Below are 12,659 nucleotides of genomic sequence, written 5' to 3' on the forward strand. Positions count from 1 at the left end.
AAGCTGTGACCAGGATGTGTTACAACTGTTTAGTTTTGTGCCTAACATAGAATCCAAGCAGAATGAAGGTCCTTTGGGTTGGGAAGAAGAGTTGAGAAACCACCCCTCCCTACCGAGGGTGTCCAGCTCTGGTTTGGCACACAGCAGTGCAGAGTCTCCCAGAAGCAGCTTGAAAGGGTAAAAGAGGCCAGGCACTGGCCATTGCAGTGCAGTCACTGGGCTTTGGAGGTGAAGTAAATTTGGACATGAGCTGGACTGTGCCAGCTGGCTGAAAACACACAGTGATGCCAAACCCACTATGTCTATGGGAGGGATATAGCAGCCCGTGCCAGGGGCTGATTCTGGATCCAGACCTCTGGGAAGTGAGACCTGAGGAGTGTCTGTTTTGCAGGGAAGAACTGTTCCTGGCATCCAGAGAGCAAAGGGATACTTTTCCCTGAATCCTGGCTTGCATGTAGGCACATGCAGTAGTTATTTAATGCAAAGCAAAAGAGCAAGAATGAAGGCTTTTGAGTTTTTGTCTTGTTTTCCTGTGTGGTGACCACACTAACTCTTGGCTCATGTGTTTTGTTTTCTCCATTCCTGTTCCTGTGGTTCTGTGAGACTTGTGGAACTGTTCCAACCCAGGATTTAGGAACATGCAGTTTATAATCTTGTCGATGTTTACCAAGATTAATTTTAAGTTAGTTGTTTGCCCCATGGTTCTCAATGGAGGACTGTTTGAAAGTCTGTTTCTTCTGTTAGCTAGAAATGTTATTCTAATTACTGATTTTATAATGCATGCTCATTTTTTCTTAAGTCAACATTATCTGTTAAATAATTCTTTTTCTTCTTACTCTTTATTGGCATATGTACTTACAACCTGAGTTCATATGGATTCATATTCCATCCCAGCCTCCATTTCACTAGGCAAAGCTCACTTAATTTCTTATTCAACAGATTACTTATCCTACAAGGGTTTTTTCATTCATCTATTCCAGTCTTTTGAAACATGGTAAATCTAACTACCTTGTGGGCAACTGAAAGCCAACTTGGACTTCTCAGATAGTATACTTCAATATGAGTCTTATTTTATTCTCAGTTGTTCTTTCTGATGTCTATTAACTTAAAACCTATTGATTAATTATGTAATAACCTCTTGCTACTTGATAACCTCATGTACAAGATTAACTTGTCAGATTTGGCCTCCTGATTCATTAGCATATAAATGCTAGCAAGTGATTTAATCTGTGGGATTCCAATGCTACCCTGATTAAAGAAAGATCCCATTTTCAGGGTGGTCTGAGCACCAGGAATGAAATGTGCCTGTCATATCTGCTCTATTACCCAAGAATCAACCTCACCCGGTGTGCGAGTATTCCCGATATAATGGAACAGCTCCAGTTCATCGGTGTTAAGGAAATCTATAGACCAGTCAGGTATGTAAAATGTTTATGAATATGCGCAGCACCTCTGTTTCTGTCTCTTTGATTTTTGCATCATTTTTATACAACTTTTCTTTCTTTTTGGTAGAAAGAAAAGAAACAAGCTCACTCATGCCACTTTTTTTGTCAATATATTGCCAAATTATTTTGCATCTTTCTTTCTTCTGATAGAAAAGCAGTTTCCTCTTTTAAGGAAATAATACTGTTCATGTTGTTTTGGGTGTTTTTTTCACCACATCTGTAAAAAGGCTACATATCAATATTTTAAATCTATCAATTTATTAAAACATGTCAGTGTTTCATATATAGAGAAATAATTTTGAAAAGGAGTTTGTAAACACTGTTATTTAATTTTCCTGTGTAGATTTGTTGACAGGAATTCTGAGGACAAAGTGCGTTCCATATAGTGCTTAAAATTAAAGCACCTCAGCTGTAGATTGTAAATGGTGAGAACAGTCAAAAGTGTAAAGTTCCCAAATGAATGAAATACAGAAAAATAACCAAAAAATAAAAAGTTGAATGCACCTTTTGTGGTGAAAGAGGAATTACATTTGTATTGTTAGTTGCAGTAAGCTAAGGTAATAGTAAGATTTTAAAATCAAATGGATAGACTAATAGTGTGTCATCACAAATTTTAAAAGTCATCTTTGCTTATACAGTTTATCTTAACAAACCATATAAATCTATTATTGCAAAATAATTTGATGTACAGGCTTAGTGGTCTTAGTTCTAAAATTTTTATTCAAGGAAGAAGAGTTTGAAAGAAGTCACAGTGCAATCAATGTCTACATAATTTTCCACACTATTTCCATTTACAACCTCTTTTTAATACAGGGAGAACAGTTTCTAAATTAGTCCTATCTAAAAGAGTCTTTCTGAGCTTAGAAAGAAAATATTCTAACAAATGTATGCTCTCTTGAGTGTTCATTCATGATAACTGTACTTAAGGAAAAAATGCACATTTGGCCTGGGGAAATAAAGATGTTCTGAATAGAGTAAGTATGCAGACTGTCTGCCACAAATGGAATAGTAATTAGAAGAGGAGATTAATAATGCCTCTAGTATTTATGACCTAATCCACAATTCTTGTTTCATTAAACTCTGTCAGCCTAAGGATATGTGACCTGATCCTCATCTCTCTTGTGTCAGTCTAACACTGGAATTGCTTCACTGACTCTTCCAAAGTCTCTCTTGACTTACACACAAATGCAAACTGGGAGTAGGATTATGACATTGTGGCTCACTTTAAAACATTTTTCCTCTGTCTGGTGGCACAGAGAATGGTTTAAATCACGAGGAGCAGAGATGAAAGTGATTGGGTGTAGTGGTTTGAAAGCAAAACAAGTGAGAGGCTCCAAGTCAGAAATACAATTTACTAGGAAGAAAGGAAAAAATAAAAAGTAAAATAAAATAAATGTAGTAATACAAAAGACCACTGACAGAGTCAGGATACAACCTGAGCAGGGTGATGGAAGCAGTCCAGATGAGGTGGTCTTCCTGAAGCAGTGATCCCATAGAAAGGTCTGGTAGCTCTAGTCCTCTGGGAATCCAGTGGGTAAGGGCTGCTTGGACTGTCCCAAACCCCAGATTATATCTAGGTGGGAATGCTTGATTCCTCCCCCTGGGCGGAGCATCTCACCATGGGATGATGAGTAATGCAGGGGGTCCTTGATGGCCCATTAAACAGAGATAGCTCCTGGAGGGAGTTATCTGTGGGTCATGCAGCAAGGCATTTGATGGGCCACTAACAGAAGATAATGGCTCAGAGGGAGGGGACCTGGGAAAACACTGCCCCACCTGGATTCAACACTTCATGAAGATGGTGAATACTTTGTGCACATCCTATACTACAACCCAGGACATTGTGCCACAGTAGTGGCCCAAGTACCAAAATACTTGGTCAAAATTACAGTCTCTATGCCTAGGTGTTGAGTGGAGCAGAACTCCGGCATAGGCAACTTCCCCAAAGCAACTGAGAGACAGCCTACTGCAAGATAACACAGATCTGTCTAAAGGGTTCTAAAAAGATAACTTATGCTCCAACCACAGTATTAATTAGGTTACTTGATAAGGTTTTAGATACTTTTGTTCTTTCACTAGCTGTATTGACTTTGGGTTTGTAAAAGTTTGATCCCTCCACCATGTTGTTTCCATTCATCTCAGTAAAGTCAAACAAGGAGAAAGCAGAAACAATAGATTTTTTTATTATTGTTTTCCTTTGATACTTTTTTTAGTTTTCTTTACTAAATGAAAGACATGAAATCTCATTCCTTCTCTTTCCATGTTTTTAGCTGGTGATAAATGAGATTGTCCCCATTTGTTCATGGGAAGGATTCTCACACTTGGGCAGATAGATCTTTCAGAGCAGCACGGCAGGTCTCTAAACCACCCCTAGCCAAAAGTGCCCTTACAGCCAGCTTATAGGAATATGCCAAAGGGCATGTCCACGACACCAGTTATTATCTGCTACTGCCAACCAGTGCATTACAGAGCAACTGCTGTGCTAAGCTCAGTTTTGACCTGAGCTTGGCAGAACCATCTGGAAGCAGCTTTCTAAAGGCAAAGGTTTCTTGGCAACCTGGCCTGCCAAACCTAGGAGAGGGTGTGGCTTCCTTTTGTTTCTGTTTTTTTTTGAGAAGTTACAGCAGATGATCTGCTTTGTATTGCCTGTGCATTCAGTTTGAAGATCAGAAAAGAACCATGTAACTCTCGAAGTCCTTCATTTCTAAAAGCATCTTGCAGCAAGTACTTAGCTGCTGACATGAGCAGTTGTACCTTTTGACCTGCTGTCAAAATCAATGAAACTCTTATCAGTTTTCAGTAGAAGAGAACTTAGCTGAGAATGTGAGCTAGGCATAATATACATCATAGTACTGCATTTATTTTTCTGAGTAGATTCTCCAAAAGTTTTACTCATTCATTTCAACTTTATAGTTTTTATCTATTTTTTTAATGTAATTGTTTATTTTTCTTTAGGACTTGGCCTTTCATTATCAAGAGTCCTAAGCAATATAAAAACCTGTCTTTTATGGATGCAATGAACAAATTCAAATGGTCCAGATCAGAGGGTCTTTCCTATAATCAACTTGTGCTTAAACTACCTGTGAATGTGAGATGTTCAAAAACAGATAATGCGGAATGGTCGGTAAGTCTGAGTGTTGAAAAGGAGGCAATGATGCCATGAAACTAATTTGATTGACTGTGTTTCAATGCATATGAATAAATATCTGATTATACATCTTCAGGATGTTTACACAGCTATATTTCATTTACATACAATAACAAAAGATAAGAATGTTTTACCAGTGCTTTCACCTAACATGAGTTCTAGAGGCATTTAAAAAAGAATAGAAGAGTTGGAGCTTTAATCAGCACTTGGGATCAGTAATAGGAGGATGGAGCCTTTTGGTGGGTCTGGGACTGGTCAGAGAGCAGCCACTTGTGTCCAGGTTAAGTGACCACACCAGAAAGCTGTTCTACCTTGGCTGCCTCCATGGTCAGGGACTTATATTTGGGTCTTGCAACAGTTGATTCAAAATCCCTAAATCAGGTTTCCTTTCTGAGACACCTCCTAGGGGAAGCTTATTGACTGCATAATGAAGTCTCAGGAATCTATCTTCTTAACTTGGACATATAGACAACCTAAAGTTGTATGAGCATTCTTCCAGTAACTCTCACTTTTCTAATGGTTCTAGAATTGTCTATAGTATTGGGCCAGAAAAATAAAGTTGGATAGTCTGTTCCCTTTGTGCAACTTAGTAAGATTTTATCTTCCATGGTTTTACTTTCCCTATTGTCTTGATGAACAGAACTATAAGAAAAATAGATAATTCCCCAATAAATTATTATTTAGTCTAAGTATCTATTGGTATTTTACCAGGACACTGCTGAGAAAAATTGTCATCTTTAATGTTGATGTGTGTTTATAAAGAATGGTTAGTGCATGTAATATCATCCCTGAAACAGATGCTTAAAAATATGTGTTCCTCTTTGAACTCCTCTACAGACTCCAAAGTCAAGGCTCTTACTTTTTTGAGATTTTCTGCTGAGGATGAGAGGCAGTCTCATTGTACAGGCTTATTTCCTATTGTGATTTCAGTCCAGTGTAGCAGTGCTGCTGTGAGATACTACTGATGAAGTTCTTCCTAGGAAAGGGCTTCTGACTCATTCTCCTCACCTTAGAAGATATCTCATACTTCCTCAAATTGTGTCACACAGTCCTTTCAGGTGGTGAAGAAATTGCTCCTCCTGCAGCAGCATTCTTGGATTTTTCCAACATAGGTCAGACTATTCTGCCCATTGGATGTCAAAGGAGTATTGTATGCTATAAGTAATTGAAGAAGTTCTGTTTTTTTCTAGTATTGTTTTTCCCATTGTAGACCTCCTGTGAAAAGTAGTTGTAGACAGACAGTACATGTGACTGTTCACCAGTTTTGGTTAAACTTCTTTACGTTTACAGCTGCTGGCTAGTAGCAGTTGCATAGCCACCCTTTCACTGATTATTTGTCAGAGGACAGGTTAAGATGATGAAAAGTACAGAAATTTTATCAAGAGGGGATAAGCTGAGGCTTTTTTAATGGTACACTTTCTGGAAAATGCTGTTCCTCTTTATCTTACACGATGAAGGAACAATACTTACAACTTAAAGAATGTAGTCAAAGAATGACCTCACTGGAGCTGGGAGTTTTTAGTTCTTCCTTATTCATAGTTTCCTTTTTCAAATGACATGGGCATATTCTTCAAAGCTAAGATTAGGACTCTTTCCTTTCCCTTCCCTTCTTTTATTAGTGGTATTACACTTAAATGACCATCCTGATCAAAATCAGGAACCGATTTAACTTGAATGGCCAAACAATACCTGAGTTGTTACAAGGCTGAAAAAAATTCTAGCAGAGGAACTGAGTTGAAAATACCTTCATCCTTCTATAGAGTTGGTCCCTATTTCAATTTCAGTTTTGTGTTGTGTTTGCTAAGAATAAGTCAATATTCAGTTGGGTTTTCTTTCTACAGTACAGAATAATGACAACATTGATGAAGTCCCCAAAGCAAGCATATGCTGTACAGGTGGACATTCAAACTTTACAAAATGTGCCCAGGAGCTTACTCTCTGCAGAGGTTATTTTCTTTAACATGTAGGGAGAAAATTTAGGAAAAGCAGTCTGAGCAGTATACACAAATGTCTCTAATTTCATGTCAAAACCACAGCAAACGTGTAGTTACATCAAATCCCATAAAATTGCACTGAGTGTTATGGGAAGAGTGAAAAATTCTCAGTATATAGCAATATGACGTTGCTGTATGTGACCCTGCTTGAGCAGGGACATGGGACCAGATGACCTCCAGAGATCCCTTCCAACCACAACCATTCTGTGATTCTGTGGAACAACATGTACACAGTTTTAGCTGTTTTGTATGTGCAAGTGTGAGCCTTGCACACAGAAATGAATGCATTCAAAAATCATCCTATATCCCCATGGCAGAGTGACACTGCCAACTTTCATTTTTATTTGACATAAGGATGAAAACAAGAACCAAACCTGCCAAACAAGCCCACAAAGCAAAATAAGGTTATTCAAATCAACCAACCAAAGTCTAACCTTGCTTTACTGGAGAGGATGCCAGTGTGTACTGCTGCTCTCCAGCTGAGAATGTTGGATATGCACACTGGCTGATCATTTGGCATGCAGTATATTCATATTTTTACTGAACTTGATGTTTCCACAGTAAGAGTCACAACCCAAGTACAAAACTATCAATAGACTATCAGGCAAGCTGCCAATTATCTTGAGAGCAAAAAGAGTTTTCTAATCTTATGTGACAAAGCTCTGATAATTTTTTGTTATTTTAATTTCAGATCCAAGGCATGACAGCTTTACCTCCTGAAATAGAGCGACCATACAAGACAGAGCCAGTAATATGCAGTTCATCTTCCTGTTTGAGTTGCAGTTTATTCCTTACCCTGTTGTGTATTGTATTCATCACAGCTAGTACTGTAGGAAACACTGGGCCCTTTGTATAATAAATTTTATTCGTCTGTGTTCTGTATGCCATGCAAGTTCTGATGTGTTTGCACTGTTGCTATTGTAGATTTATTTTTTTACTTATTAATGAACTAAATTTGCCAGATCAAAACAAAATGTGTACATCCTCTGGAAACTGTGGGGGTTTTTTGTTATCAATGTAAAATATGTATGAAATGCAGTAGGTACACTGACACATTGCATATTGAAATATTTTCCTGTACCATTTTCTTACACTTTGTCCTGCCTCTTTCACATGGTGCTTTCAAAGTCATCTATGTATATGGGTAAAATTAATAAACTAAAAGCAGCTTATTAACTAAGCAGCTTAGTTAACCACATTCAGCCTGGTCTGTGTGGTATTATTTTGCCTTAGTTCTTGATATCTGCAGGTAATGAAATTACTGCTGTATGGACAGGCCTTGCAAACTTATATTTGGGCATGTCTGGCTGGCATGTGCCATAAAGCTACAGGAAGGACTCATTGAGTGGGGACATTTCTGAGAGCAACACAGTGCAAAACCATGAGAGACATGGGAGCTATGGGTGTTAAAGGGATGAAAATATGTACAGAACCCCAAATCTCCCCATAGTGAATCCTGCAGAAGTCCTTTGGCTTGGTTGGCATTTCTTTTTCCCGATCCCAGGTAGTTCAGGGCATTCCTTCTGCCTTAAGATATTTGCACAGTGAATAAATCTTGGGTGAGGAGTAGGCACTTCTTTTCTAGATTTGATCTGGACAGCAGGAGCAATAAAGATTTATCTCACATTTAGGCTCTGGCATGCACAGGGATCTGAGCCTGCCAGGAGCTATCATTAGCACACGCTGAGCATTGCAATAGGCCAAACTGCTGATTAAGAGGTTGTCTTTCTGTCTCATATGTACAATGTTTTATTTATATTCAGGAATTGGCAACTTTTCAACTCAGATGGTGTTGGGTAGGAAAGATTCCTGAAAGAGACACAATTTATTGCTCCCCAGTGAAATTATCCCACACAGTAGAAAAGGACTTTGAACATTTAAAAAAAAAATTGTTCATTTTTGTGGCCACATTGCAGTTACAGTAAGCTATAATTTTTTCAGTACTGCATAAATATTTCTGGAGTGTGGCTGTAAAAATAAGTTAGTCTGGATGCTGAGGGTGCTCCCCTGATTGCTGCAACACCTGCTATACAACTCACCTCTGCAGACTTAGTTACCTGCAGGCTTTGTTATGTACATTTTATATCATTGAGCACTTCTGTGCAGTGCAGTGAGTCTAGAGCAGATCGAGAACCTGAGCTGAGATAAAATGATTTTCTGTCCATTTTTGTTCATTGACTGTTAATGACTGATACCAGCTCTTTGTGCAGTTCCTCTTCTTAAGGAGGGCAGGCTGTTTTACTCAAGGAAATAGCACATAAGAAAGAAGATGAGGAGAGGATTTGGGAGCTGTCTTCTCTGAATTTGAGAAGGGAAAAGGAAAGCATCACAGAGCTGGTAGGGCTCCTCTGCATGTAGCCAAAATTACAATGCATGTGATAGCTGACAGGAGAAAGGCACTGAAGCAGCTACTGTCTCAAGTAGAGATGAAAGATTTAATCAAGGATAGATTAATTTTCTAGGAGGTATAAAAACCTCATTAGATAACTTAGGCATAAAGGGAGTTCAAAAGGAGCCATGAAGGTAAAAGTTGACAGGGTCTGTTTTATTCTCCTGATGCTGTATCCATACTTGGCTAGGAAAAACTCCTATGGAGGAAAATTCTTTACCACTCTTGGACGGCTACTTGCTCTAAATATACCTGGACAGTGGGATATTCTGTCATTCTTCCCTTTTGTCCTGGATAAGGTAAGGAAATAATGTATTCCAAACAGTATATGGGTTTTTTTTGGATTAAATTCATGAAGTTTCAATAAAGAAATGTAACTATGTAGGTGTCTTCTTCTTGCCAGCAGAACGATGTTGTTCTGTTTTGTGTTTCCAAATAGAACTGGTTAAAAAAACAAACAAAGAGCAGTCGTGGTCAGTTAGAGGCAGAAAAAAAATCTTCTGAGTGATTATTTGTACAGATCTGTTCTGAAGGCGAAAAGTGAGGGGCATCCTCCATCTAAGATATCATGGAGTCGAGGATGCATCATATTGTAACAGCAGTTGGCAGGGTCCTTGGCCTTTCTTATGCTCAAACCCATCCCTAGGGTGGGCACATTTTAGCAGCTTTTCCTCAGGGCGCAAGGGGAAAAATAACAGGTAATGAAATGAGAAAAGAGCTTTTGTGTTGGATGGAGGAGCCCTTTCACATGCAGTGTTGTGTCTCATTTGCAACTACTGGCATCCATCCTAGGTTGATTTGATTTGCAACAAACATTAAGCAGATGTAGGGATATTTTCCATTTTGTCTTTTCTCTGATTTCATGCAGTTTCTTATCTACAAGGATTTCCTTTCCATGGGCACCCATCCTATGAACACGTGAACAGATGGGTGTTTGTTTTTGCCATCCAGTATGGCACAAGATGATGTAAAGTGAAGCCAGCTCAGAAAGGATGTCTGTGAGAGATAGCTGCCAGCATATCAGGCAGACCTGTCATATACACTAAACACTCATTTCTGTTAAACGTACAAGTGCTTTGTGATTTCTGGAGGAATGGAAAGGAAAAATTTGCTTCACATGTAAGTAAAAAGATAAACTGGTGATAGACTTCTGGGATATTTCCAAATAAAAGAATCCAAGACAGATGTGAGTGCATTGTTAAAGAAACTTTAAACCAGAAAGCAAGTAAAAAGAACAGTCTGCAATTGTTGAAAATTCAAACAAGGATAAAAGTGAGAAATGCCACGAGCTAACTCTATATCACTGAAGGAAAAACATGGAGCAAGCACACACCTAGTCACACTGCACCTGAAAAAGCTCTCAAGACACAGATCTCTGTGGTTTTCACTCATTATTGAGCTCTGGTAAAGCATATATTCATTGTGTTTCTGCCCAAAGCATTCATAATAGTTATAGTTAGAAGCATATACAGTAAATACTATTATCAAGCAAACCATGGTGGAGAAGATGTGTATACACTAGAAAATCTATGACTTGTAGATGATGAGCCCAAAAATGACTACGCATATGTTATTTTAACAGTTATGTCATTCATGCTTTGCTTTGTATGAAAAAAATGCATTAAAAGTTTCTAGTGAGAAGACAGATACATAAATATTTTAGTGGATTAAGTATTTAGTGGGTGGCATTCTCCAATAAGTGCGAAAATCCCATTCTGCTTTAATAATTTTTCCCACAAAATGGTCCAGTCGCCTGTCGCCTGCAGACTATCTATAGATGTACTATTTATAGTGTTTAATCCCTTTTGGGTCTATTATTTATCCATTGCAGAACTTCCATTTAAACGTGGCTCTACTCAAATATTCCTCTTATCTAAATCAATGGCCATTTGGGATTTTGCCTCTGTGTAGCAAAAACAGGATGCAGGACATCTGAGACAGGAACACGCGTTTATGTAGCTCTAGTATTTGTCCCTGTTGAGGAGAATGTCATTCTCTGATCTCATATCCCATCCTGGAGGCCCATCATACAAACCCCATGTCAGCCCATTCCTTGGCTGCATGGAATGACATTTAGGCTGGATGCAAGTGTGCACTGGTGTAAGGGTGAGAGGCAGAGCCCCAGCTGGTGGGAGTGCAACTGTATTGGGCTTAATTCCTTTCACTGGGTGGTCAAAATCCAGCAGAAACACTGGCCTCATTCTCCTCTTTCCTCCCATCAAGCAGAAAATGACTATTTTTAGACCAATTATTACTACTGGAATGTTAAAGAATTTTCTTTCCTTCTGCCCTTTGCCTCTTATTTATGATTTTTGGTACATCTGTGTCTTCCATAAGAGTGGGGGGAGAGAGAGGGAGAGAGAGAGAGAGAGAGAGAGAGAGAGAGTGAGACCAAACTAAACCTTTTAGCAGAGGGTAAAGCTGGGAGAAGAAAATGACAGCTGTGACACAGAGAGCCCCTCTGGCCCACTTCCTCCACCCCCAAAGAGGTCTCTCTAGGTCATAGGTGCCCTCACAAGCATGCCATCCTCACACCAGTGTCCTGCAGGTGCACCGGGGCAGGCACAGAGTGCCAAAGGGGGTGGCTACAGCCATGAAGTTTCTGTACTTCAGCCTCTGCAAAGTGCTGATGGTGCAAATGCAGTTGCCCTATCTACCAATACCTAAGGCCTGGGGCTTGGGGTACTCACCTAGGGAAAAGGTATGAACCCAATTTATGTTTGCATGTCAAATCAAGCAAAGTAGATTATTTACCTGGACTGAATTTTTAGTTTTGTGGTGTCTCTAGTTTACAGGAAAACTGCAAGGTACCAGGCAAACATTAGAAAATTTAAGATGACTAAAAATGTGACTTAGAGTCTGCTTCTGGGTATATTAGCAAAATATTTACTTTAAGCAAATGTCTTTTGCTCTGCATGCAACAGACTCATGTAACAGGAAACCTGGGGCTTTGAATCTGCTCTAGGACAACATATTGTAGTTTCACAACCAATGGCAACTAACGTTGAGGTATGGAGGTGAGCTCTGAGAGACAGAAAGCTGTCCTTGTGAAACACAAACAGATTGTGTCAATACTGAAGACTCAGAGAGTTATTGACAAAGTAAATTGCCTTTTGTGAGGCTGCTCTCTCCTTTCCTGTGGATGACTCCCATGGCTTGCATATATATCACCTTGTAAATGCTTTCAAGCTTCTTGCATCCTAGCAAGCAAGAAACCATCTGGGAGCTGAATGTGCTTCTCTCACTACAAGCATCAGACAAGACTAGTTGCAGTTTACAACTGTTACAAAATAATGGCAAAAAAAAAAAAATTACTCTTTCTTTTAGTTTTAGAGGCTTGAGCAAGTGTTTCCTGAGCACATTGTCATTGTTTAATGACGATTTAAACTCCCCTCTTTGCAGTGATTTTTAAGAAACAAAACAGTATTTTTACACTAAAAATTTCTAATCTCTTGAGAGAAAAATTGGCAAAATCCAAGCTGCTAACTCCTCCCCCTACTCTAACCTGTGAACTAGAGAATAAAAGATTCTTACAGCTTGACAGGAAACTGTGAAACATTTTGTATTATGAAGGAATAAAAACAATGTGACAATCTCAAATACCTATCAGCACACATTCTCAGAACAAGAGAAAATACCTTTAAAATCCCTACTTTGTTAAGACAAATGACATTTCTGTGCGT

At 38.9% G+C, this 12,659-nt stretch overlaps 1 protein-coding gene across 1 annotated transcript in view; it reads left to right on the forward strand.

The window, feature by feature from the left end:
* MOXD1 (monooxygenase DBH like 1) overlaps positions 1 to 7,764 on the forward strand; it is a 49,958-nt gene extending 42,194 nt beyond the window's left edge. The window contains exons 10-12 of the mRNA XM_066180477.1: positions 1,276 to 1,418; positions 4,401 to 4,569; positions 7,279 to 7,764. Of these exons, the coding sequence (XP_066036574.1) occupies positions 1,276 to 1,418; positions 4,401 to 4,569; positions 7,279 to 7,443 (477 nt within the window). The 3' untranslated portion in view covers positions 7,444 to 7,764. The remainder of the gene's footprint in view (positions 1 to 1,275; positions 1,419 to 4,400; positions 4,570 to 7,278) is intronic.
* The last annotated feature ends 4,895 nt before the right edge of the window (positions 7,765 to 12,659 follow it).

The sequence above is a fragment of the Chamaea fasciata genome, unplaced genomic scaffold (genome assembly GCF_029207755.1).
Source record: "Chamaea fasciata isolate MVZ Bird 193981 ecotype frontalis unplaced genomic scaffold, bChaFas1.0.hap1 SCAF_3, whole genome shotgun sequence".
NCBI classification, from domain to species: Eukaryota; Metazoa; Chordata; class Aves; order Passeriformes; family Sylviidae; genus Chamaea; species Chamaea fasciata.